At 49.8% G+C, this 22,113-nt stretch overlaps 1 protein-coding gene across 3 annotated transcripts in view; it reads right to left on the bottom strand.

Annotated features, from left to right (window-relative positions):
- The window catches only part of PRKN (parkin RBR E3 ubiquitin protein ligase), a 515,476-nt gene that overhangs the window by 351,018 nt on the left and 142,345 nt on the right, over nt 1-22,113 (bottom strand). For all 3 annotated transcript variants that reach the window (XM_070417373.1, XM_070417375.1, XM_070417374.1), the window contains exon 2: nt 16,216-16,379. In XM_070417373.1, coding sequence (XP_070273474.1) covers nt 16,216-16,379 — 164 coding nt within the window. The remainder of the gene's footprint in view (nt 1-16,215; nt 16,380-22,113) is intronic.

The raw sequence follows: 22,113 nt of genomic DNA, 5'->3' as shown, positions 1-22,113 counted from the left end.
CCCCTGATCCAGTGACATTGAAGATGACCTTGGCAGAGACGCGCCAACTGGGAGGGCGCCTGCACGTTGCTGAGGGGGAGAGTGGAGGCCTGGGTGCTGCTGGGGGGAGGGTGGTTGATCACCTGCTGGAGGCCTGGGTGCTGCTGGGGGAAGGGTGGTTGATCACCTGCTGGAGGCCTGGGTGCTGCTGGGAGGGGAGGGTGGTTGGTCACCTGCTGGAGGCCTGGGTGCTGCTGGGGGGAGGGGGGTTGATCACCTGCTGGAGGCCTGGGTGCTGCTGGGGGGAGGGTGGTTGGTCACCTGCTGGAGGCCTGGGCACTGCTGGGGGGAGGGTGGTTGATCACCTGCTGGAGGCCTGGGTGCTGCTGGGGGGAGGGTGGCTGATCACCTGCTGGAGTCCAGCGCCAGGAGGAGCGTTCATGTTCCGGCCGCCTGGGAAGCTGTGTCTAATGCTCTGCGTCCCTCCCCTTTCACAGCTAAACGCCCACCCGCAGCAGAGTAACTATGTCTCCCTCGTAAGCATTTCAATGAATCCAATTAAGCCTGCTGCCAAGCAGGGGGATTTTTTCCGTGTTGTGTGTGGGCTGTACATTAATCAAATTCTCCAAAATTTTTGTTTCCAGACTTTTCCTTTAGGTAAAGTTTATTTGCTATATTCTCAAGCTACTTAAAGCTTTCTTTCTCATCTTATTCTTAATAACTTGCCTACTTGCTCAGACCAGGTGGGGGATAATGCTTTCATTTCCGCAAAGCCTCTCAGCTCCACTGTCTCCCTCCAAAATGCTCATCGGAGTAAATACGTGCTACCCTTAGGTGCTGTACATTGAACACCAAACAGCGTTAGAATGCACTTGAAAGAACCATCCTAATAACCAACCACAGAAATTATTTCTTAGAAGGAGGAGGAGTCCAGCCAGGCCGGCTGGTGTGGCTCAGTGGCTGAGCGTCAATCCATGAAGCAGGGTTGGGTTCCGGTCAGGGCACATGCCCGGGCTGCAGTGTGGGGCGTGCAGGGGGAAACAGAGCAATGATGCTCTCTCATCATCGATGTTTCTGTCTCTCCCTCTCTCTGAAATCAATAAAAAATATTTTTTAAAAAGAAATAAATGAAAGGACGGGAGTCTGAAAACGTACGGTCCAGCGTCAGGAGACGGCCACACCCCGTCCTCCAGGCCCCCAGCTGCGGAAAGCCTGCCGGGCCCCACGCACCGTCCGACACCTGCGAGAAGCCACAGCCCAGCGGCAAGTGCAGAATCCGCACGGACAGATGCGGGCCGGGCGGAAATGAACATCGCCGGTCACCGGCGCAAACATCATCAAAACTCCAAGGAGTCTGTGTTTCTTCATAAAGACGCCAACGGTGCCAATCTGTGACACAAACTACATATGCTAGAAAAAAGCAGTGATTCTTTTCTTCCCTCCCTCCCTCTCACCCTCCTTTCCTTCCTTCCTTCCCTCCTTCCTTCTCTCTTTCTAACATGCAGATCGTTGGGGGGACGGCTGCCCTCACTCCCACCTGCTGCCCTGCGCTCTGCAGATGCATCTTGTGCAAAATGTAGAGCCAATCACATGGTCACCTGCCGTGGGCACCGGGGCAGGGTGGGGGGGAGGGGGCAAAAGGCTGAGAGAACTAGTCCTTCCGTAGAAAAGTGGCTCAGGTGCCGATTCGCAATTCAAACTGTGTTTGACCCACGTTAACGGGCACAAGCCTGCGTAAAGGCACGGGTCCCAGATGGTGCCCTTGGGAATAAAGGCCCTCTCAGATGGAAAGTTCCAGGAGCCTCGCTGAGCCCGACAGCACAGCACGTCCGCCCTTTCCACGTACAGCTCAGCTTATGGAGAGACCAGCGTGCAGCCCTCGCAGGGAAGTGCGGTCACGTTTCACACCTGCCGCCTTCAGGGTGGCTGTCCCAGTGCCCTGTCACTCTTGTTGGTGACGTGAAAACGTCAGTATAAACATCAGCAGGCGTTTGCAAAGCAGCCTGGCGGCCCCTCACAGTTATCCACCTGTGACCACAGGACCCAGCCACCCTGCTCCGAGGTGCATTCCCAAGAGAGAGAAGAGTCTATGTCCACGTACAAACTGTCCACAGATATGCACGGCGGCATCACCCATAACGGCTGAGAGAGAGTAACACTGTTCGCGAAGCTGATGGAGCGCTCTAGTGTCTACACCTTTGCCACCGGCTTGTACGTGGTCGGGAGCCGGGCCCACGTCTTATTCGGGGCCATAATGGGCTTTCAATAAAGGCACGTTAAGTAAATGGATTTTAAAAATCGGTTGTATAAACACAGAATGAGGAAACTGGCTTCAAGGTAGACCTTGTGGAGGAGAGCGCGGGGCTTCCTGGACTGTGCAACCACACAAGCCATGCCACTGGTCCTCACGGAAGATGCTGGGCCCGTCGCTGTGGCACAGCTCACCGGGGGCGGGACTCCGCAGGGCCAGGCCCGGCCCGGAGGCAGGGTGGCCCAGTGGCGCTTGTCCACAGACGCAGGGGAGAGGGGGCGGCTGAGGCAGGAGGAGACAGGCTCTAAGGGCACGTCGGCTGTCTTCGCACAGTGGGAAGGTTTTGTGCCCACGGGTTTCTTAGGATTTAAAAGGACAGAGCAAACCCGAAGGAGGAAGTACCAAGAGACCAGATGAGGAACCTGTGTTGTGCTCAACAGACCCGTGAACACCTTCCCCCATCTCTGTGTTCAGTGTTAGCACGTCAGCACCTTGAAAAAGGTGCAGGGGGGGGGGGGGGGAGGGAGTGGGGGGGGCCGGCTGGTGTGGCTCAGTGGTTGAGTGTCAACCGTGAACCAGGAGGTCAGGGTTCAATACCCATTCAGGGCACATGCCCGGGTTGCAGGCTCAATCCCGGTGTGGGGCGTGCAGGAGGCAGCCGATCAATGATCAATGACTCTCTCATCATTGATGTTTCTATCTCTCTATTCCTCTCCTTTCCTCTCTGAAATCAATAAAAATATATTTAAAAAAAGAAAGAAAAAGACTGGGGGGCTTTACACCCCAGAAACCCCAAATCCAAGTCAGACCTTTTCACGGGGAGACACCCAGGTTACCAGCACGGCGCCGTCTGCAGCCCAATCAGAGCTGCTGGCGAGCGGACGAGGCCGCCTGTGGAGGGCGGTGACCGAGGAGACTGTGGGGCTGGGGTGGGAACTGCAGATGCACAAACAAGTGTCCCGAGGGGCTCGGCTGGGACACACGGCCAGCTGCCAATCCCTTGTGTGTAGTCATTTTACATTTATTCTATTTAGAAAAACAGTATTTATAGATAAAACTCATTCCGTCACAGAAGTGGTCTGATATAGCTCCCCATCAACCTCGTAGGTAAAAAAAAACCAACAAACCACCAAATAAAAACAAAATAATACAAAAAATAAAAATAATCCAATACTTCTGCATAGGAACCTCATCTATCGCAACATTCTTCCCCCTGAGGCAGGAATTGTAAATACGGGGTCAACAACGTCACCCCAATAAATTCAATAAATAAACAAGATGAAAATACCAAGTCAAATAACAAACCCTAAAAGACTATGAACAAATTTATTGTATTTTTCAAAATCATAACACAAAATCTATAGGTTTGTTTTCTGGTGAAGCCAAGCCTTAGGAATAATTAGCCACCGCCTTGCTATTTTAAGAAATAATATCCATTTTATTAGTCTACTATGTGTTCAGATTCTTTTTTTAAATGTTCAAAGACCTTTTGTATAAATTGAAATCTGTCATAAAAAGAACCCTCCTTGCCCCGGCTGGGTAGCTCAGCTGGTTGGAGTGTCAGCCTCTTCACCAAAACATTGTGGGTTTGGTTCCTGATCAAGGCATGTACCTCGGTTGTGGGTTCGATTCCTGGTCAGAGAGCGTGTGGGAGGCAATGACAGATGTTTATTTCACATCAATGTTTCTCTCCCTCCCTCTCTCTCACCTCTCTCTAAAAAGCAATAAAAACATATCCCCAAGTGAAGATTAAAAAAGAAAGGAATGTCCCCTTTATTATAACTAATTTTGTGCTTTAATAGCCCATACACCAATTGATTAAACAAAATGGAACATTACTTATAAAATTGTTTACTATCGGTGAATAGGATTGAATAACTAATATATAATTTTATATATATGTATAAACAATGAAAAGGAATTAAAAATAAAATATAGAGATGAGTTCAACAATTATATATAACATTACATGACATAAGCAATAGATGAAGTGACATGTACAAAAAATCAATCTTTTCTTTTTAAAGAACTTAAAACAGATATGAACACAAAAAATAAACTAATTTAACCAGCAAGGCAAGCACCACACCACCAGAGAGAAGTGGACGGAAAAGTGATCCATGTGACGTAGTGTCTCCTCTCTCTTGTGGATGCAGCGCCACCGAGGAGCGGGGTGTGGGTGGTGCGGTGTGCCTTCTCCTCACAGCGCCTCCGGCCTCCCTGCACACAGGGGAGCAACTTGAACGATAAAAATTAAATGACAAGTGAAAAAAAACTGTTCACACTCTGTTCACACTGCGGGGCTCACAGACGCAGGAGCGCTCGCAGCTCCCGTGCGCCCTTGGTACAGAGCGAGCACAGCCGGCTCTCCGGGGCCGCGGCTCCGGACACAGCGGCGCGTTCGGATCTGCCCGCACTCGGCAGAACAGGCCGGCTGCTCACGCCCGCCAGGCAGCGCCCCTCCGAGGTCACCACCTGAGTGCAGGACAGGGGCTTGGCCTGGCCTAAATCTGTTCCCCTTGAAAACATGACAACTTTCAGGATGAAATTTGGACGGAAAATTCTATTGAACATCAGAAATAAAAGGTTCTTCTTTCCTTTTGTGAATTACTCATCAAGTAAATAAAAGTTTAAAATTTGCCTACGTGTCAGTCTTTAATAAACAAAATAACCCTATAAAAACACGGGCACTCTTACTGTCCTCAATGTACAGTGGAGAGAAACGGAGGCTGGAGACTAAATGACGCGCCCGTCCAGGAAGGCTGACGGGGAGGGACTCACATCCAGTCATTATCACTGCTCCCTGGGAAGCTGGGCAGACTTCTTTTTATTTTTTAATTTTTTTTTAAAAAATATATATTTTATTGATTTTTCACAGAGAGGAAAGGAGAGGGATAGAGAGTTAGAAACATCGATGAGAGAGAAACATCCATCAGATGCCTCCTGCACACCTCCTATTAGAGATGTGCCCGCAACCAAGGTACATGCCCTTGGCTGGAATCGAACCCGGGACCTTTCAGTCTGCAGGCTGACGCTCTGTCCACTGAGCCAAGCCGCTTAGGGCCGGGGAGACTCCTTGAAGATCTCACCCAGCACGTGAGCGTCTCGAAGCCTTCACTTCTCCGTCAGCTGTGGCGACAGGCGTGTGCTGGACATGGCATCACAATGAACGTGAGCATGAAAGGCACGTGGCTTCTGCAAGAACAACGCGTCCCTCAACGTGGCTGGGAATGAGGAGAGTGCGCGGCAGCGGGTGCGGGAAGCTGGTGGCGCCGACTTTGGCAGGTTCTGGAGTTCTGAGTGTCCAAGTTTTAAGTAAGCCGAGACATGTCTCAGAGACGTCTTCCTGTTTATTTTCTCTCCCTTCAGAGCAAGGCTTTGATGAATTATGTATAAAATGAATGCAAACACGCAGATCCAACCCCCTTTGAAAATCTAAGGGTGTAAAAATGAGCAGAGAACAACCTGGGCAAAACCTGTACCGAGATTTCAAAGCCCCTGCATTTGAAGTGAAGTCTGTGATCCACTCCAACACAGGCCTCTGTGGGTCCTCACAGCCTCACTCCCCTCTAATGTCAGAATGTCTTATTAATGGAAGAGGCAGAGCGTCATGCCCTAGTTAGTCTACACCAGAGGTCCTCAAACTTTTTAAACAAGGGGCCAGTTCACTGTCCCTCAGACATTCCACACGTGCGCACTGCGGGCCCGGGACGAGTCGGCTGCTAAGCAGGACAGGCAGCGGCGGCAAAAACACCCGGCGGGCCGGACAAATGTTTTCGGCGGGCCGCATGTGGCCCGCGGGCCGTAGTTTGAGGACGCCTGGTCTACACGATCAGCCACACACCAGCCACCTCTCTGAGCGCCAGTGACCAGACCCGACAAGAGGAGAGGAGGCATCCAGTGGCAAATAAAACCCAATGGCAGAGAAAAACCCTCAATAAAATGTAGTTTACAGAAATGCAACCCATAACATTTATAATTTTCTTCCCAGAAACTGCATTTCCCGGATGAATGTTGCTTGTCGGTGTGAAGGCACATCCGCGAAGGCTAAGATAATTTTCACAAAACCCTCCAGTGTCCCAGAGCAGAGCAACTGCCCACACTGACCAGAAACCGAGAGCTCAGGCCAGAGTGCTCTGGGCACAGCCTCCGCCCCAAATGGCAAGTGTGGCCGCGCCCGTCACCCAGTGCTGTTTTCATTTCATTGAACCACTGCTGCTACACCATTAGGATGAGGAAGTCAAACGCTCCCTGTCCCATTGAGTTTGTTTCTCTGTCTCATGGGCGTCGCTGAAGTTATAGCTGAAATAAATTACTTCTACCACTCATTTTACTTTTTCTCCTCTTCACTTCATACCAGAAGAAGAGAAAAGAGAGCAGAGTATTTACCATATTAATTAACAAGACTCTATTAATTAACAAGAGCGTGGCTCGAGCCCACCCACAAATAGGAAGTGAATGACGTACATACCCTCGTTATTTATCAGTCTTCAGTGAGTTTTAAGCGTTAAAGCATTTCTTCACACACAATCACTGTTCTCTGACGATAATCTCAGGCCTGCTCCCATCACTTGGTGAGCGGGAAGAAGGAAAAGGTAGGATTTGGGGGAGCAATCTTCTGGTTTCCAAGCTTCGCGGTGGACGGTATAAACACCAACCCATGCTTCCAAATCCCTCTCGAAGGGAAGATGGCTGCATTACATGAAATCTCGCACAAAACCAGGCCAGCTGGACGATGGAACTTGAGTCCAATAACGGACAACAGAATATCTGAACCGAGGATGTCGGTGAGGAGCAATGGCAGTTCACAGTGTGGGCCTCTCCTCTTGGTTCCTGAGACAGGCTCTGCCGTGTAAACCCTAATAACTCGCATCCTGTGTTCGGATCCCGGGATTGGTTCCCCCAGTCTCCTGCGCTGTCTTCGCTGGAGCAGGAGTGCACTCCTGGGGCCCCCGGAACAGCTGAGGGACCCCAGACCCTGTGTCTCCAGCCCCAGAAGCTGAGAGAGCCTCGCTTGCGTTTACCCACCGCGGTCCTCGCAGACGCCTCCTGAGTCCCAGGGCACAGGAGTCAGCACTGCCTTTCCATGGGCAACAGCATTTCGGAGGGAGCGGGATTATGCCAGGAGGTAAGCTGCCCAGGTCCCTCTGACTGAGCCAGGTGACAGGCAGACACCCATTCATGGGGTCTGCCCGGGTGAGCCTGCTCCGGGCGGCGACCACCTTGGATCCAGGCCCGGAGGCTGCGCCCCATGGACACCGCCGCACTCTCCGTACAGGAGCCATCGCGGGGCTGTCCTCCGGGCACAGTGGCTCTAACCCGGCCTCCTCTTGTCTTCCGTCAGCGCAAATAAATTTTACGTAAAACGTATGGGCCGTTTGTTCTGTCATTGGCAGAATTCTTCATATACAAACAACACATCAGGAACATTCTGCGCTCTAATTTAATCTAGCCTCCTTCCATCTGTATTCCAGAGTCAAAGAATTTTAAGTAAATTTAGTTTACAAATGAGACCATACCATCCCTGCGCTCCGCCCATTAACAAATGTGTGACGCAATGAGGGGGAACGGTGTGTGAGTGTGTGTGTCCTCCAAGCTTTATAACCACGATGGCTGCACGGGGGCTCGCTATTTACTGGAACTCCAGGGCACGGCTCTCAAATCAATTGTGAAAACATCTGCAACCGAGTACACAGTGGTCGAGAGCCGTTTACTCTTGTTTACTTGAGCTATTCGCTAAAGGCTTGGAAAATAAATATAATCATGTCTATCAGACTTATCAGGGGCTACTAATTCTGTTTAAGAATTCAAGAAACATGACTTAATACTCCTCAAAATTCCATTGGTCCTACACTGTGTGGATTCATCTTTAAATGTCCCTGAGAATCAGTTAAATTATTTTCTAATCTCTTGTGCAAAAAATCATGTATTAATAGATTCTGCCCTTTTAAAATAGGTACATAACAAACTTGTGTATTTTCTACAGGAAGATCATTTCCATTCCTCTGTGAAAGAGAACAGAACTTTTTAAAACTGAACTTTATCTCAAGGTACTTATAGATTCACATGTAGTTGCAAGAAATAATAAATAAGTGATCGAGGCCCCCTGTCCCAGCTCCCCCAGTGGTGACAGAGCTATAGGACGACATCACAGCTGCACTGCCGGCGTTGGCGTGAGACACGGAGACACGGAACACCCGTCCCCCCCACGGGGGTCCCTCCTGTCCTCGGCCACCACACGCGGCTCCCTGGCACCCCCTCCTTATCACCCAATAGCCGCCCATCTCTCCTCCATCCCATCGTCTTGCCGCTTCAAGAATCTGATACATGGGGCGTATTCAGCACGGGACCGGGGTTGGCTTTTCTTCGCTGGGCACGAGGCGCTGAAATCCGTCCAGCCCGGGGTGCCCCCAGCTTGCTCCTCGCCCGCTGCAGAAACTGTGGGTGCGCCAGGCTGTGCGGTCACTCACGCGCTGCAGGGCCAGCTGCTTCCGCTGGGGCCGGCGCGGGAAGCTGCGGGCAGCTTTCGGGTCTGGTTTCTGCGTGGCCGTAGGTCTCCATTCCTCGGGGGTGAATAACCAGGAGTAGTTCACGTTCACTTTATCCTGACAGCAGCCTTACTCCCCCCTCCTCCCCCCGAGTGGCTGGGCCGGTGCAGCCAGCCTTCCCGCCGCAGCCTCACCAGCCTCTGGGTCAGCGCTGCAGCCACCCAGCCACCTCAGGGCAGGTACAGGCACCTGCTGTCCATCCACAGCTCACCACACTCCCTGCTCCGGGCAAAGTCTGGGAGCCTCACTCCCTTTATGTCCGTTCGCCTCACAAAAGCTAAATTTCTGCCAGATAACCCTTTTTTTTCCTTCACATTTCTTTCTTTTCTTTTTAAAAATCTTTATTGTTTAAAGTGTTACATATGTTCCCCCTTTTCCCCCATTCACCCCTTCTAGCCCCCTCACTTTCCCCTCCCCCCCCCCACCAGGCCTTCGCCACCCACCCTCCCCGCCAGGCCTTTGCCACCCACCCTCCCCGCCTTCCCTCTGAGATTCCACAGTCTGCTCCTTGCTCCCGTGTCTCTGAACCTATTTCGTTCACCAGTTCACTCCGACAACCCATTTTTCGACATCCATATTTTTTTTCCATTTTCTTATAACATTTTGAGACTTAAAATCTTGCCAATACCAAAACAGAACACATGACTGTATGCAGGAAAGAGTTACGCTCTAAGAGTGCTTCTCAGTCTGGCCTGCGGACACACCCTCTAGGAACTGAGAATTCTATGAAATTGTTTAAAATGTTGTGCTATTAGATTATAATCTCCAAAATATCCTTCACTAGTTAAAAAGATGAAACCACTTGTTTAGTTGTGAAATTTCCATCAGATTGTTGTCTTAAGCTTCAAAATGTGGCCTTAAAATACTTCCTAAGAGAGGCTGAGATTCTTAAGTGTGAGAAACCCGACCAGTGCCCGGGACCCCACCCACCTGTTTAGCCAGGGCACTGCCTACACAGTCCAATGTCCTGGAAGCGTTACCAATAGAGCCCTTTTTCATTCCCAAAGTCTCCCATTTTGTATCATAAGCTTTAATGGCCACATTATCTATGATCACGATAAAAAGAAAGAAAGTGAAGAGGGAAAACCCAGCAAGTATATACACCCCCAAGCCTCCGCTGTTCCACCCCCTCTCAGTCACCAAGGGGTTTACTTAGCATTTGTTAGTGGAAACATTAAGTAGCTCCTGTGCATGGTTCATGCTCTTTTTCCCAGCGGTAGCTCCTCATTACACATTCTGTGCTTGCCCTGTTCTAAGGCTGTGAAAGACTATGAACGAACAGCAATATTCTGCCAATTGCAGCCTTAATAAAATATAACCACCAAACTTGCAAATAAATGCATAACTTCCTAGGCCTTCCAATAAAACTCTTATATGCAAACAATTTACCAGCTTCTCAACCCCAAATCACTAACCCGTGACCCACTTAGAGTCGCAGAAACAGCTAGTTTGCTTTTCTTAATTTCCTCAGCCAAACTTGAACTCGATTCCAGCAAAGTATATGACAAGTGGGTAGAATTAGAGGAAAATTATGAAATTATAAGTGATAATACACCTATCACCATATAAAGAAAGAATCATTATGAATTATTAAGAACATGTAAACAGAGTTTGGGCCTGCTCGGACGCTTTCCCCTGCCATTTGAATTTTTATAACTAGCATATAGCAATTCTAGAATCAGAAAAATATCGCCTAAGGATATTAAAAAGGAAATAATGATGTTGGAAAAAAGGTAAAGGTCGTTAGGAGAACACCAACTCTCAAAGATGTGGCTCAATGACATTTAGTTACGTTGGAGGTGGTTCGGGGGCACAGAGGGTGTTCACAGAATCCCCGTGGAGCTTTTAAAGTTTCCACATTTAGCAGGTTAATTAGATATCTGATCCAAACATCCAAACATAGAATGTTCCTGAAATAACAGGCACATTTTCTTACAGATTTCAAAACCCTGAATTCTTTAACCATGGGATAGGACGTGCCTGTCAGTGAAAGCTGGTCGCCACTACTCACAAATTTTGAAATATATATGGTGTATGTCGCTAACAATCCAGCCAATTAAGTAATCTGGCTTTTGAGGGTCATTTACTCTTCTTTAGTATTTACAACCTAAGCTATTAAAGTCTTAATGTCTTTGATCTTCCAGACTCAGATCTGTCACCATAAAGCTCAGAAGAATGAGGGTAATAAACGAATGACCTTTAACACCGACAGCAGAATGGCCTCCTTCATGGAATGATGGCTTCTGAGTGTGTCCATACATTTGAAACATCATAAAACTGAATATTTGTTGAAAGGAATTTATGAACACCCACCTGGATGAACCCTTTTATAATGCAAACATGTCTATGTCACATTTTATTTCCTTTTTCGTAAGGCTAATTTACTATCACAAAAAGAATACAAGCAGAGTAACTTCCCCATAACATAATAAAGCATAGCAAGGTCTCCATGCCCTGGTGTGACGGTTAGCTTTACACGTCAACTTGACTGGATGGGTTCCCACTGGAACTCAGCCTGTGACTCAGGTCTTAGGACCTGTCAGCCTCCCTAAGTGCATGAGACAATTGCTTATATAGATCTCTATCTGTCATCTAACTATCATCTATCTATTGATCTATCTATCATCTATCTACCTATCTATCAATCATCTATCTATCTATGCATCTATCTATCTATCTATCTATCTATCTATCCAGCCATCTATCTATCTACCTATCTACGGACATGCCCTATATACCTATGTAAATTTATAACTTACTGGTTCTTTTCTCTGGAGAGCCTTGACTAATAAATATACTAGCTAATAAACCTGTACTGATATTAATGACAGTAATAATAGCACAGCTTTTATGAATACAATGAATTCTGTTCAAACAAAATCTTATACAAATACTGAAGTTCCTGTCTTTTTTAACAGTTAATCTCATTTCAAAGATGATCAGTTTTGGTATATACAACTACATTATAACCTTATTTTCCTTGTATAATTCTGAATCATAAGATTAAAATTATGTAGAGGTGATTTATGGGACTTTTGGTATGCTGTGAGTCAGATCTGGGGGACTGGAGAAGGAGTTATTTGAACCGGCCATGAATACTCGGTTGCATGAGTTAACAAGAACACTTTACAATGAAAAAAGATCAAGCCATTGTGAGCAATATGTCATATTAATATTTTATATTGCATGCCTGTAGGTGTGAGAAAAATAATACAAACACACAGAGAAGCATTGCTTACAAAGTAGGAAAAAGTGTTTAACTCTTTCTGACCTGCTTCTCATAAAAGCAGGACAGAGCAGATCTCCATGTTATAAAAATATGTTTTCAAAGCAGTCAGACCATGATGACTCTGCTGAGCAATGCAACTAGAGGTTCTGTTTTTCCTAAGTTTGTTCAGAGGAACTGTAGTCTTTGTGAGCTTGACATTTCCACTGTTCTTAAGGTAAGTAGAACCTGTATATGTAAGGGTCAAATATTTATTTATAAAATCCAGAGTTCTTTTTAGTTAAAACATATAAATATTATACACACACCAACACACACACACACACACACATACATTATATATTTTCCCCAGTAAAATACGCACCCTATTATTGCCTGAACTCATTAATTTACTGCAGAATCCACGATGAAATGAGTCTTGTGTTATTAAGGTGATCTCTTAGACCCTGAAGTAACTGCCTACTGATGATGAGGATACTAATACATGCTAACATGTATCCAGTGCAATGATTTTCACCCAGTGGCCACAAGGAGTATTAAAACAAGCAGTACCTACTCCTTAGTCAGGGCACTGACCTCTTTTCCCTTAGATTGTCAAATGAAAACATGACAACAGCCGACACGATCGCAGTCCAATGCGAATGAATTAAATTATATCTATTTTTTGTCAGATTGGCAATGTTTTTGATGTGCCACAGGATTTTAGTTCTTCATTTATGTGATGGAAAAGGTTGAACATCGAGTCTCTAGTGTTTACTATATACCGTCCTCTGTTCTAAGAGCTTCAGAAATTAACCAGTTTAGTCCTCACAGTCCAATGGGACAGGAACTGGTACGATTCCTATTTTACGAGCGAGCGAACTGAAGTCCCGAGCGTCCATTCCCCACCCGTGTAAGGTACATCTGAACAGCTGTTTGGCCTTAATTCGTGATATGAAAAAACGGGCGCTGCCCCCATACCTGAGTTATATCATGATATAAACTGGAGCATCACCGAGCACTTGGAAGTGAAGATTGTGTCCCACGGAAATGCTCATGGCACGTCCTAAGGACATCAGGCGACAGAAGAGCGTCCTCCCACAGCCGCCGTCCAGGAGAGACAGCGCGCGGCGGGCCAGGGATTCCACCCAGGAGCCCGCTGCCAGGGCGCCCGGCCCTGCCTCTTGGACCCAGTCCCGCCTCAGGCTGAGCCCCGCAGCCCGGCCGCCACCCACCTCCGTCCAGGACTGAGTCCTCAGGGCACGAGGTCCCCACTCCGGTCACCAAGCCAGAGGCCCTTCCTCCTCCCGCTCCTTCCCAAGTGCTCTTCACCAGTGACTTCTTTTTCTAAGACGCCCTGAGAGGAGCCCGGGGGGGGGGGGGGGGGGGAGGCCTTCTTCACTGGCCCCTCCCGGCCTCCCAAATGAGGAGCTGCTATGGTGCCAGGGCCACAGCCTCTCCCTCTACGCAGGTCGGTGGCCTGAGCCCGCTGCATGAGCCGAGAGGAAATCTACAAAGAAACCGCATCAGCCCATCAGACCACAATAATGTGACCACAATAATGTGACCGAGGGTGAATAAAGTGGCCCGAGCCCCCACCGTCCCGTCCGCTGCCTGCGGGACAGTCCCCAGGTGTCACCTCGCCAGGTCAGGCTGCCTCACCTCTCACCGCCACAGCCCCGGGCTGACTCCCCTCCCGCCCGGCCTCGCTCTAGCTCTCACATGAGCCCTCGGGGCCCAGCCGTCACCACCTTGGGGGCAGCTCCCTTTCCCTCCCTGCCGAGGCCCAGCCTCTGCTCCGGGTCTGGAAGGACAGGGCCGCTTCGCCCAGGGCACACTCGCTCCTTCTCCGGCTCCAGCACCTCCGGAGCGTCCACTCAGCGGCGGCTCTTTCCGTGTGACTTCCGGGAAACCTGGCTCCCACCCTGACAACTTCCTGACATGTGTCTGCTCCTCCAGAGGCGCCAGTCACCGGTCCTGGCACAGCCACTGGGTTAGGGAAGGCGGCCGCTGACGGTGAGCCCCGCTGATGTGTGAGCCCCGCTGACCGTGAGCCCAGCCTGTGGCTCCGCCTGGTACTTGCCTGAGAGCCCTGCTCCCTCCGAGGTCTGATGACTCTGCCTGCCCTGGTGCTTGTCAAAATACAGACTCTAAATCCACAGACATCGACACACAGATGGTTGCAGCCATTGGTCTAGCCCAGCGGTTCTCAACCTGTGGGTCGCGACCCCTTTGGCGGTCGAACGACCCTTTCACAGGGGTCGCCTAAGACCACCCTGCATATCAGATATTCATGACGATTCATAACAGTAGCAACATTACAGTCATGAAGTAGCAACAAAAATAATTTTATGGTTGGGCCACAACATGAGGAACGGTATTTAAAGGGCCAGAAGGTTGAGAACCACGGGTCTAACCCATCAGGTCCACGCGTGGAGGTGAGGTGCCATAGGACAAGCATGTCAAACTCGCGGCCCTCGGGCAGCATGCTGCCACAGTGAATATTTTTGCGGCCCAGCCAATATAATGGTATGTAAGAAACGTTTTAATAAAAATTTTGTAACTTAATTTTTACAATATCCTGTTATTCATAATTATTAATAAAGAACTACAATGTTCGCTGACTGATGACTATAATCGTGCTGCATTCATGTCCCTTACGTGCCTTAAGCGCAGGCGCACCATTTCTCCCCACTAACACTAGCAGCGAATATTTTAGCAGCCAACGGCCACGTCATTAGTCTTGGACTGACTTGTTTGGTGTGCGCAACAGGAAATATTTCGCTTTTGGAGAACAAGAAAAATAGGTTTATTTGTGTTACGCTTATTAATTTGTGCAGTTATTCAGTGTCTGGTAAGTTAATGCTCAAAAAGAGATACTAATTTTTATTAAAATGTTCTATTATTTTATGTTAACGATGACTCATTTATTTCAGCCCTTTGTATTCAGCACGTCTCTATGGAAATAAACCTACGTTCCTATGAAAATTGAAGCTTGTGTTTCTTTGTGGCCCACATCACGTAAACCTGGTTATTTGGCCCGTGTTAGCCTCTGAGTTTGACTTGTTTGCCACAGGACCTCAAACTCCCAAGCTCTGGGGAACATGAAACATCCCGGTCCGAGGAGCCCTTTTAGAGTCACTTATTGGTGAAGGAGACGCTCTTGGACTCAGAGGTCGGCGGGGACAGGAAAAGCTTTCTAGTTGACGGAGACAAAAAATACCCAAACACTTGAGCGCAGCCACCCCTTGTGCTTAGGGAAAGCGATTGCCTACAAGCCCCGCACAGAGGCTGTGCACCAGGAACAGCCTGCCCGCAGCAGGGGGCCGGGGAGTGGGGCGAGCTGCATGCCTATGGCCTCCTTTGGGGTTCCCACTCTGAAAGCACCCGCAGAGCAGCTGACATCATCCCCAGGCGACAGTGATGGGGTGTCTATAACGGAGGGACATGGGGTGCCAGACAGCCTCTGTGACAGCAGCCCCCACCCACAGCCCACTGTGAGCTCCTCTGTGAGCAGGTTAGAAAGGGGGTGTCTGGGGGCCTCAGCAGCCTGACCCCCCACAGAGAGCCACCTCAGTCCAACTGAACCTTATCAGAGGGACAGGGACTGCAGGCTCACTAGTCCCCTAACCAGGCATCACCTCATTCCCACAGAAATCACTGTCCCAGTGACCCCGGGTGCAGAGGATAGGGGCTCCCCTGCGGCGGGAGCAGTGCAGCCCCCAGAGAAGACAGGGGAGCCCTCTCCAGCGTGTCAGAGGCCTGCTCCCGAGTTGGGGGGGGCTGGAGAGGGGTACCCCCACGCGCTGTGAGTGGCCCTGGGACGCCCTCCCTGGGTCAGTCCCACAGGCAGGCGCAGGGCACCGCTGCCCTCCAGGGGCCACAGTGGGTTATAAATCCCTCCCGCGCAGCCCTGAACCATGGATCTGAGCATTTATTCGAGTCCTTCCTCCTTGGGATTCTCGTGGAGTAAGGGAGGGAGGAATTGGACACGGAAACCATGCCCCGCTGCTCCCGCTCAGTCTACATTTATTCACGGTCTGTCCCCCCGCCCCACTCCCGCCCCCACACACTCAGCCCTTCCTCTTGCTGCTTCGCTGCATAATTAAGGTCAGAGTTAATGAAGTGGCGGAGTCCAGTTCAGGGAGTCCCCAGGCGCCGTCTATTCTATCAGATCCGGGCCCTGGATGTCAGCCACGGGGTGCGTCCCGGCCCAGCCCCCGGCCACTCACCTGCACCACCAGGTCATTCCTGAGCTCCTTCCCCGCGAAAATCACGCGCAGCTGGTCGGCTGGAACCCCCTGTCGCTTAGCAACCTCCTCCTTGAGCTGGAAGATGCTGGTGGCAGAATCCACCTCCACTGGGAAACCGTGGCTGGAGTTGAACCTCACGAACACTGGCCGAGAAAGTGGGGAGAGAGAGAGTGAGACCCCTCAGGCCCTGGCACGGCGACAGCCCGTTTCCGACCAGGTGCCCATCCCGCCCGCCAGGAGTGGCAGCCTGTTCCCTCACTCACAGCCTCGGGCTGCGGGGTGACAGTGGGAGACACATGTTGTGTTAGTGACACAAACGGAACTGCTGCTCCCCGACGTCGTCCTGGGACAGGGCCGAGGCAGAGCGCCTGTGGCTGGAGCTGTGCGAGCCCCGTGGGGTGATCAGCGACGCCCGGCAGCTGCCAGGTCACCCTTCCCTCCACGGCGCCTGTCCACACACTCAACCCCGTGAGCACTCAGGGAGCCCCGGGCGCGGGCGGGTTCTGAGACTTTCAGCTAAACGAGGTTCGACAAAACCAACTTCACCGCAGGCTCATCGACATCGACAGCGTGAGGCTCCTCTGCCGTCTGGGCGACCTCATCACATAGCGGAGCTCGTGGGGGGCCTGCTGGGCAGCGATGGAGGAAATGCGACCGCTGGGCGCCAGCTGGAGAGCTGCGGGCGTGGAGAGCCGCTGGGCTGAGAGCCCCGGGCGCAGCGGGCCCAGCCCCAGGCTCACTCTCCTCGCTGAGGTCCGAGCCTGCCCCTTCTTCCCAAACCAGCGACCCGCTCCTCCCGCTGGAACTTCTCCCCCTGCCCTGGGCCCTCTGCACGCCTCCTCCCCCTGGCCTCACGCCATCTGTCCTGTCCACTCCTGTCATGGCAGATGTTGGCAGTGGTCTCCCCGCTGACGCCTCACACCATTCTGCTAGGGAGGCCCTCCCACAGCCCCCGTTCTGAAAGGCTCATGCTGCTCCTGGGGGAGAAGACTCCAGCCCCCTCCTCTGCACACACCTGTACCCGGCATTGCCTCCACCAGGCCCCACATGTGCTCTGCGGAGCTACATGTTCCCAGACAACACACGCAGACGACGTCTGGCCCATCAGTGGCCTGGCTCACCCCACGCCCTCGACGGACCCATTCAGCTCCAATGTGACCTCCTTCCGGACCCGCTCACCGTCCGCCCGGAGGCTGAGCGCCCTCGTCAGCCAGTGACAGGCCCTGCGGCCCCGCCGCCTCCTCTGATGCAGCGTCAGAGGGACCAGCACAGTCCTGTCTGCGCAGAGCTGGGGCTGTGGCAACCATCGGGCGTGTCCAGGTCTGAGGTGCGAGTCGAGCTCATGGGCAACACGTCCGCACTTGGGCCGGGTGCCTCGCCCTCCCGGCGGCAGCTTGTGGTTTCCGGGTGCAGCTCTAGGAACGAGCACCGTGAACACCACGCCCCATCCACCACCAGGAGGACATCACAGGATCACCCCCTGGAGTCAGACTGCAGTTCCGGAACCACGGCCCAACGTTAAGCGGCGCCGCACACACGATCTCACCTCACCTGGTGGTTACAAGGGTCCGGTCATTATCAGCTGTTACCACGCTAAGAATCTGTTATTTATGTCACATAACTCAGTGCTTGACTGTATGTGTCAGATATCATCCTTTTCGAATGTCTGACATAATCTTAATTCCTGACGGTCCCCAAGTTCTTTCTGGTCCGAAGCCGAGTCCAGACCCCACGAGTCCAGACCCCACACCCGGCATCGCGGTGCGAGACAGAGAACGGGACTCCGCCTGTGACAACCAGCCGCCACCGGGTCAGTCCCTGAGGAAGCAGCGCCGGTGCCAGCACTTCGGACAAAAGGCCCAGAACATGAACAGAAGAAGGGAAGTTCTGGTGGGGAGGACGTGCCAGGAGCAGCATATTTTCAAAGCACAAAGCAGGCGGCATGCGGCCAGGCGCACCGGCGGCAAAACCCGTCTTTCCAGCTGGGAGAAGCGAAAGGCCGAATCGGAGAGAAACTGCCTCCGAGAAGCGCGAGGGGCGACTCAGAGGGACAGGAGTCAGAGAGGGAATGTCACCCTCTGTCGAGCGTGTCTGGCTGACGGCGGAACCAGAGGTGCACAACACAAGGTCTGCTCGAGGATGGGGGTGACCCCACCGCGCAAGGGGGTGGACAGAGCCTTCCTCCCCCAGGGCGCCGTGTGGGCAGATGAGCGAGAACATCACAGGAGGAAAGGACTTCAGTGAGGAGATCCAGGTCAGCGTCCACAGTGACGCGTCGCTCGGACGATGCGCACCCTGGAAACGCTGCTGTGGGAAGAGCATTTCATCTCCGCGGCCTTCCTCTCAGAAACACACACCCCGTCTAATCTTGAGAAAAGCATGAAGCGAAGCCCACATGAGGTACAGTCTGAGAATTCCTGACCAGCCCCTCCGGCGCACAAGGTGAGTCTGAAACGCCGCGCCACCCAGGGTGGCCGGAGGAGACCTAAGGTCGTGACTAAACGCAATGTGCTCTTCCAGATGGGATCCCAGAAGCGAAAGAGGACATTTTGCACAAACAAAGGAAATTTGAGAAAAGTTTGGATTTTAGTTAATAAAAATTGTCAACACTGGTATTAATTATAACAATCTAGTATAATAATATGTCAAAATAAGGAACCTGGCTATGAAGTACAGTGAGAACTCCCTGTACTATCTTTGCAATTTTTCTCTAAAGCTAACACTACCCTAAATAGAAATTTATTTTTAAAAAGTCTGGGCTGATTCAGATCTGCTGTCCAAAGAACAGATTTTTCAGTTCAAATCCAACTAAAATAATTGTCTCATAAAACAAAAGAAACAACTGTCATCAGAAAAAAAAAAGAGACAGAATCCAGACTTTCCAAAAATTACATTCATAATGTTCAGGATACAATCACAAAATCACCCAATATTTGAAAGAACCACAAAAATAAAGCATATTTTCAGGAGAAAAGAAAATCAACTGAGGCAAACCCTGAGGTACCTCTGAGTCTGGAAGTAGTGGCAGTATGACTATCCTCAGTGAAGTAAAACAACGATTCGTGTGACGAATGGAAGGACAGGACAGACAAGCAGAACAATGGAAATCAGAGAGAAGAACCAAATGGAATCTGCAGAAATAGAACTACATTACCTGGAATGAAAATTTATTGGGTAATAACAAAATGGAGATAAGAGAGAAAATATTAATGAAGAGTAGAAAGGAAGAAGATGAAAAATATGAACAGACCTCAGGAACCTAGTAGGTGATATCAAATTGCCTAACATACATGTAATTTTAGTAACAAAAAAAAAAAAGAAGAGAAAATGAGGCTGAAAAATTATTTGAAGAAATAATGCCTAGAATTTAGAAATGTCTAATGAAATAAATTTGCATATTCAAGATGCTCAACAAACACCAAGCAAGATAAACATGAATAAGACCATGTCAAGGCACATCATAGTCAAATTATCAAAAACCAAAGACAAGGAGCAAGTTGTAAAAGCAACAGAAAAAGGACCCCCTACACACAGGCTTAAAATAATGTGATTGATGGTTAATGTCTCGTCAGAAACAAAGGAACCAGAGTAGAAGTACAACACCTTTAAATTCTTCAAATTAAAAAGAAAAAAGCAAAAACACTGCCAACACAGAATTCTATATCCAGTAAAAACATCTTTCAGGAATGAAGGCAAGATAAAGAGATTTTAAGAAACAACTGAAAGAAAACTAAGAGAGTTTGTCACAAGCAGACTCTTCTACAAGAAATGCCAAAGGAAACTTCACACTGAAGGAAAATGATATCAAAGGAGGACCTACCGGATTTTGAAAAATTTATCTTTATTGTCGAAAGTGTTACTGGGGCTCCCTTTTTCCCCTCATTGACCCCCTCCACTCCACACCTGCCCCTAACCCACTGGATTTTACACTGCGCTCTCTCTCTCTTTCTCTCTCTCTCTCTCTCTCTGGCCCTCACCCCCCACTCTTTTTTTTCTTTGACTAATTCTTGTATTTTCTTCTTTAAGTCTTTAGCAGAAGCCACGTTATGGGAGGTGGAGAATGGCAGGTAAGTTTATTGTCTGTAAAGTAGGAGATGAGAGCACCTGCCTCATACATTTGTTGTGAGAATTAAATGAATTAATGTACGAGAAGTGTTTAGAAAAGTACCTGGAACATGATACGTTCCAACGGTCTTTAGCTCTTATCTAGGCCCAGTATGTGGCTCAGACACGGTGGCTACTATGTCAGGTGCACACTCTGACTGTCTGGTTGGCGGGGGTGGCGGTGTTTGGGGAGAAATGGGAGTTTCTGCTAAAGGGATGAGGACTTCTTCTTGGGGTGATGGAATCTTCTACAATTGATGGTGGTGATGGTTGCACAATGCTGCGAATAGACTGAAAGTCACTGAATCTCACACTTTAACTGGTGAATTTTGCAGTCTGTGAGTGAAATCTCAGTAGAGCTGCCTCCCCCAACATCCCTTCCCAAAGTCCCTGTGTATCCATGACTTCCTAAAGGACGTGGCAGGAGACAGTCACCAGGTCATTTTGGAACAAGCACACAGATGAGTGCGCGTTCGCTTGCTTTAAAGGCTTTCTTTCCTGTTTTCAGCCATCATGGAAGCCTGCGATTACGAGAAGAAATGTACAAACTGGGAATAGGTCACCTTTTGCATTTAGGTGTCTGTTTTTATAATGTGGTAAACTTTTGTTTTGAAATATCACAGTTGGCGTACCTAGAACTGCTGGATGGACCCAGAACAGTGCTAATGGTGGAAGAAAAAGGAGGCCTATATTTCAGCTCTTAATCTATAAAATTGAATTTGCTCAAATTACTCACCCTGTTCTCATTTCCATATGCTCTAAAGTACAAAAAAGATGTAGACCAAACTGCTGGTGACATTGAAATTCATTTATTCATACCTTCAACAAATATTTACTGAAAAGTGACCATGGCTGGGCAGTGCCAGGGACGTTAAACAGAACCCTGCGCCACAACCCGACCTGTTTTATTCCACTTGTTCCGGTGTCACAGACTGAATGCTCCGAGAACAGGGGAGAGGGAGGGGATATGGCTGGAGGAGGTAAGAGCTCTTCAGAGACAGGGAGAAATTCATGGCGGAGCTAGGAAAACAAGCGCAGAGTGTCCGGAGGGAGTGGTTTTTAAACGGCTCCCAAAGGGAGTCCTGGTTTACAGTCCCTCCTGCAGGAGGAGCGAGCTGCTCATTCGTCACTGGCTGTCAGTGCTGTGGGACGGGCGTGGGCAGCAGAGAGCAGACAAAGCGAGGGGCGAGGCATCTCACAGCCTGGGATCCGCACACGTGCCCTTCTGCGTCTGGCCTGTCCCTCTCAGCACCAGGGTCTCCAGGTGCATCCATGTGGGAGCACGTGTCGGAACCCCATTCCTCTTTACGGTCAAATGACCCTTCAGTGTGTGGATGTAACGCATGTGTCTGTCTGTGGCTGGATGGGCATTTGGGTTGCTTCTACTTGCCGGCTGTTCTGGGTAACGCTGCGGTGAACGTTCGTGTACGAGTTTCCACGCCCATGTGCCCATTTTTTCTTGGGAATATTCCAGCAGGATCATGTGGCAACACGACGTTGGACTTTTTGAGAAACTGAAAACTTCACTGATCATCAATATCATGCAAAAGTGATAGTTTCACACAATACTGTGAAGGCAGGGTTTTGTCAAACTAGGAATATCAGGTTAATGCATTTGCGTTCCCATGATGCACACTTGTATTTTACATCGGCCTCTAAGTCCATCCTGCTGTATTTGGACCGAGGTTGCCACTTGCTGATGACAGCTCCCGGTGCTATGGTAATGCTCACCACCTCCCTCTCTGATGCGCTATGAAACCTCAGGAGTGAGGT

The sequence above is a fragment of the Myotis yumanensis genome, unplaced genomic scaffold, assembly GCF_028538775.1.
Source record: "Myotis yumanensis isolate MYYU_CA2020_CCGP unplaced genomic scaffold, mMyoYum1.0.hap1 SCAF_6, whole genome shotgun sequence".
Classification (NCBI taxonomy): domain Eukaryota; kingdom Metazoa; phylum Chordata; class Mammalia; order Chiroptera; family Vespertilionidae; genus Myotis; species Myotis yumanensis.
Note: the sequence above shows the minus strand (reverse complement) of the source record. Positions and strands in the feature narration are given on the sequence as shown.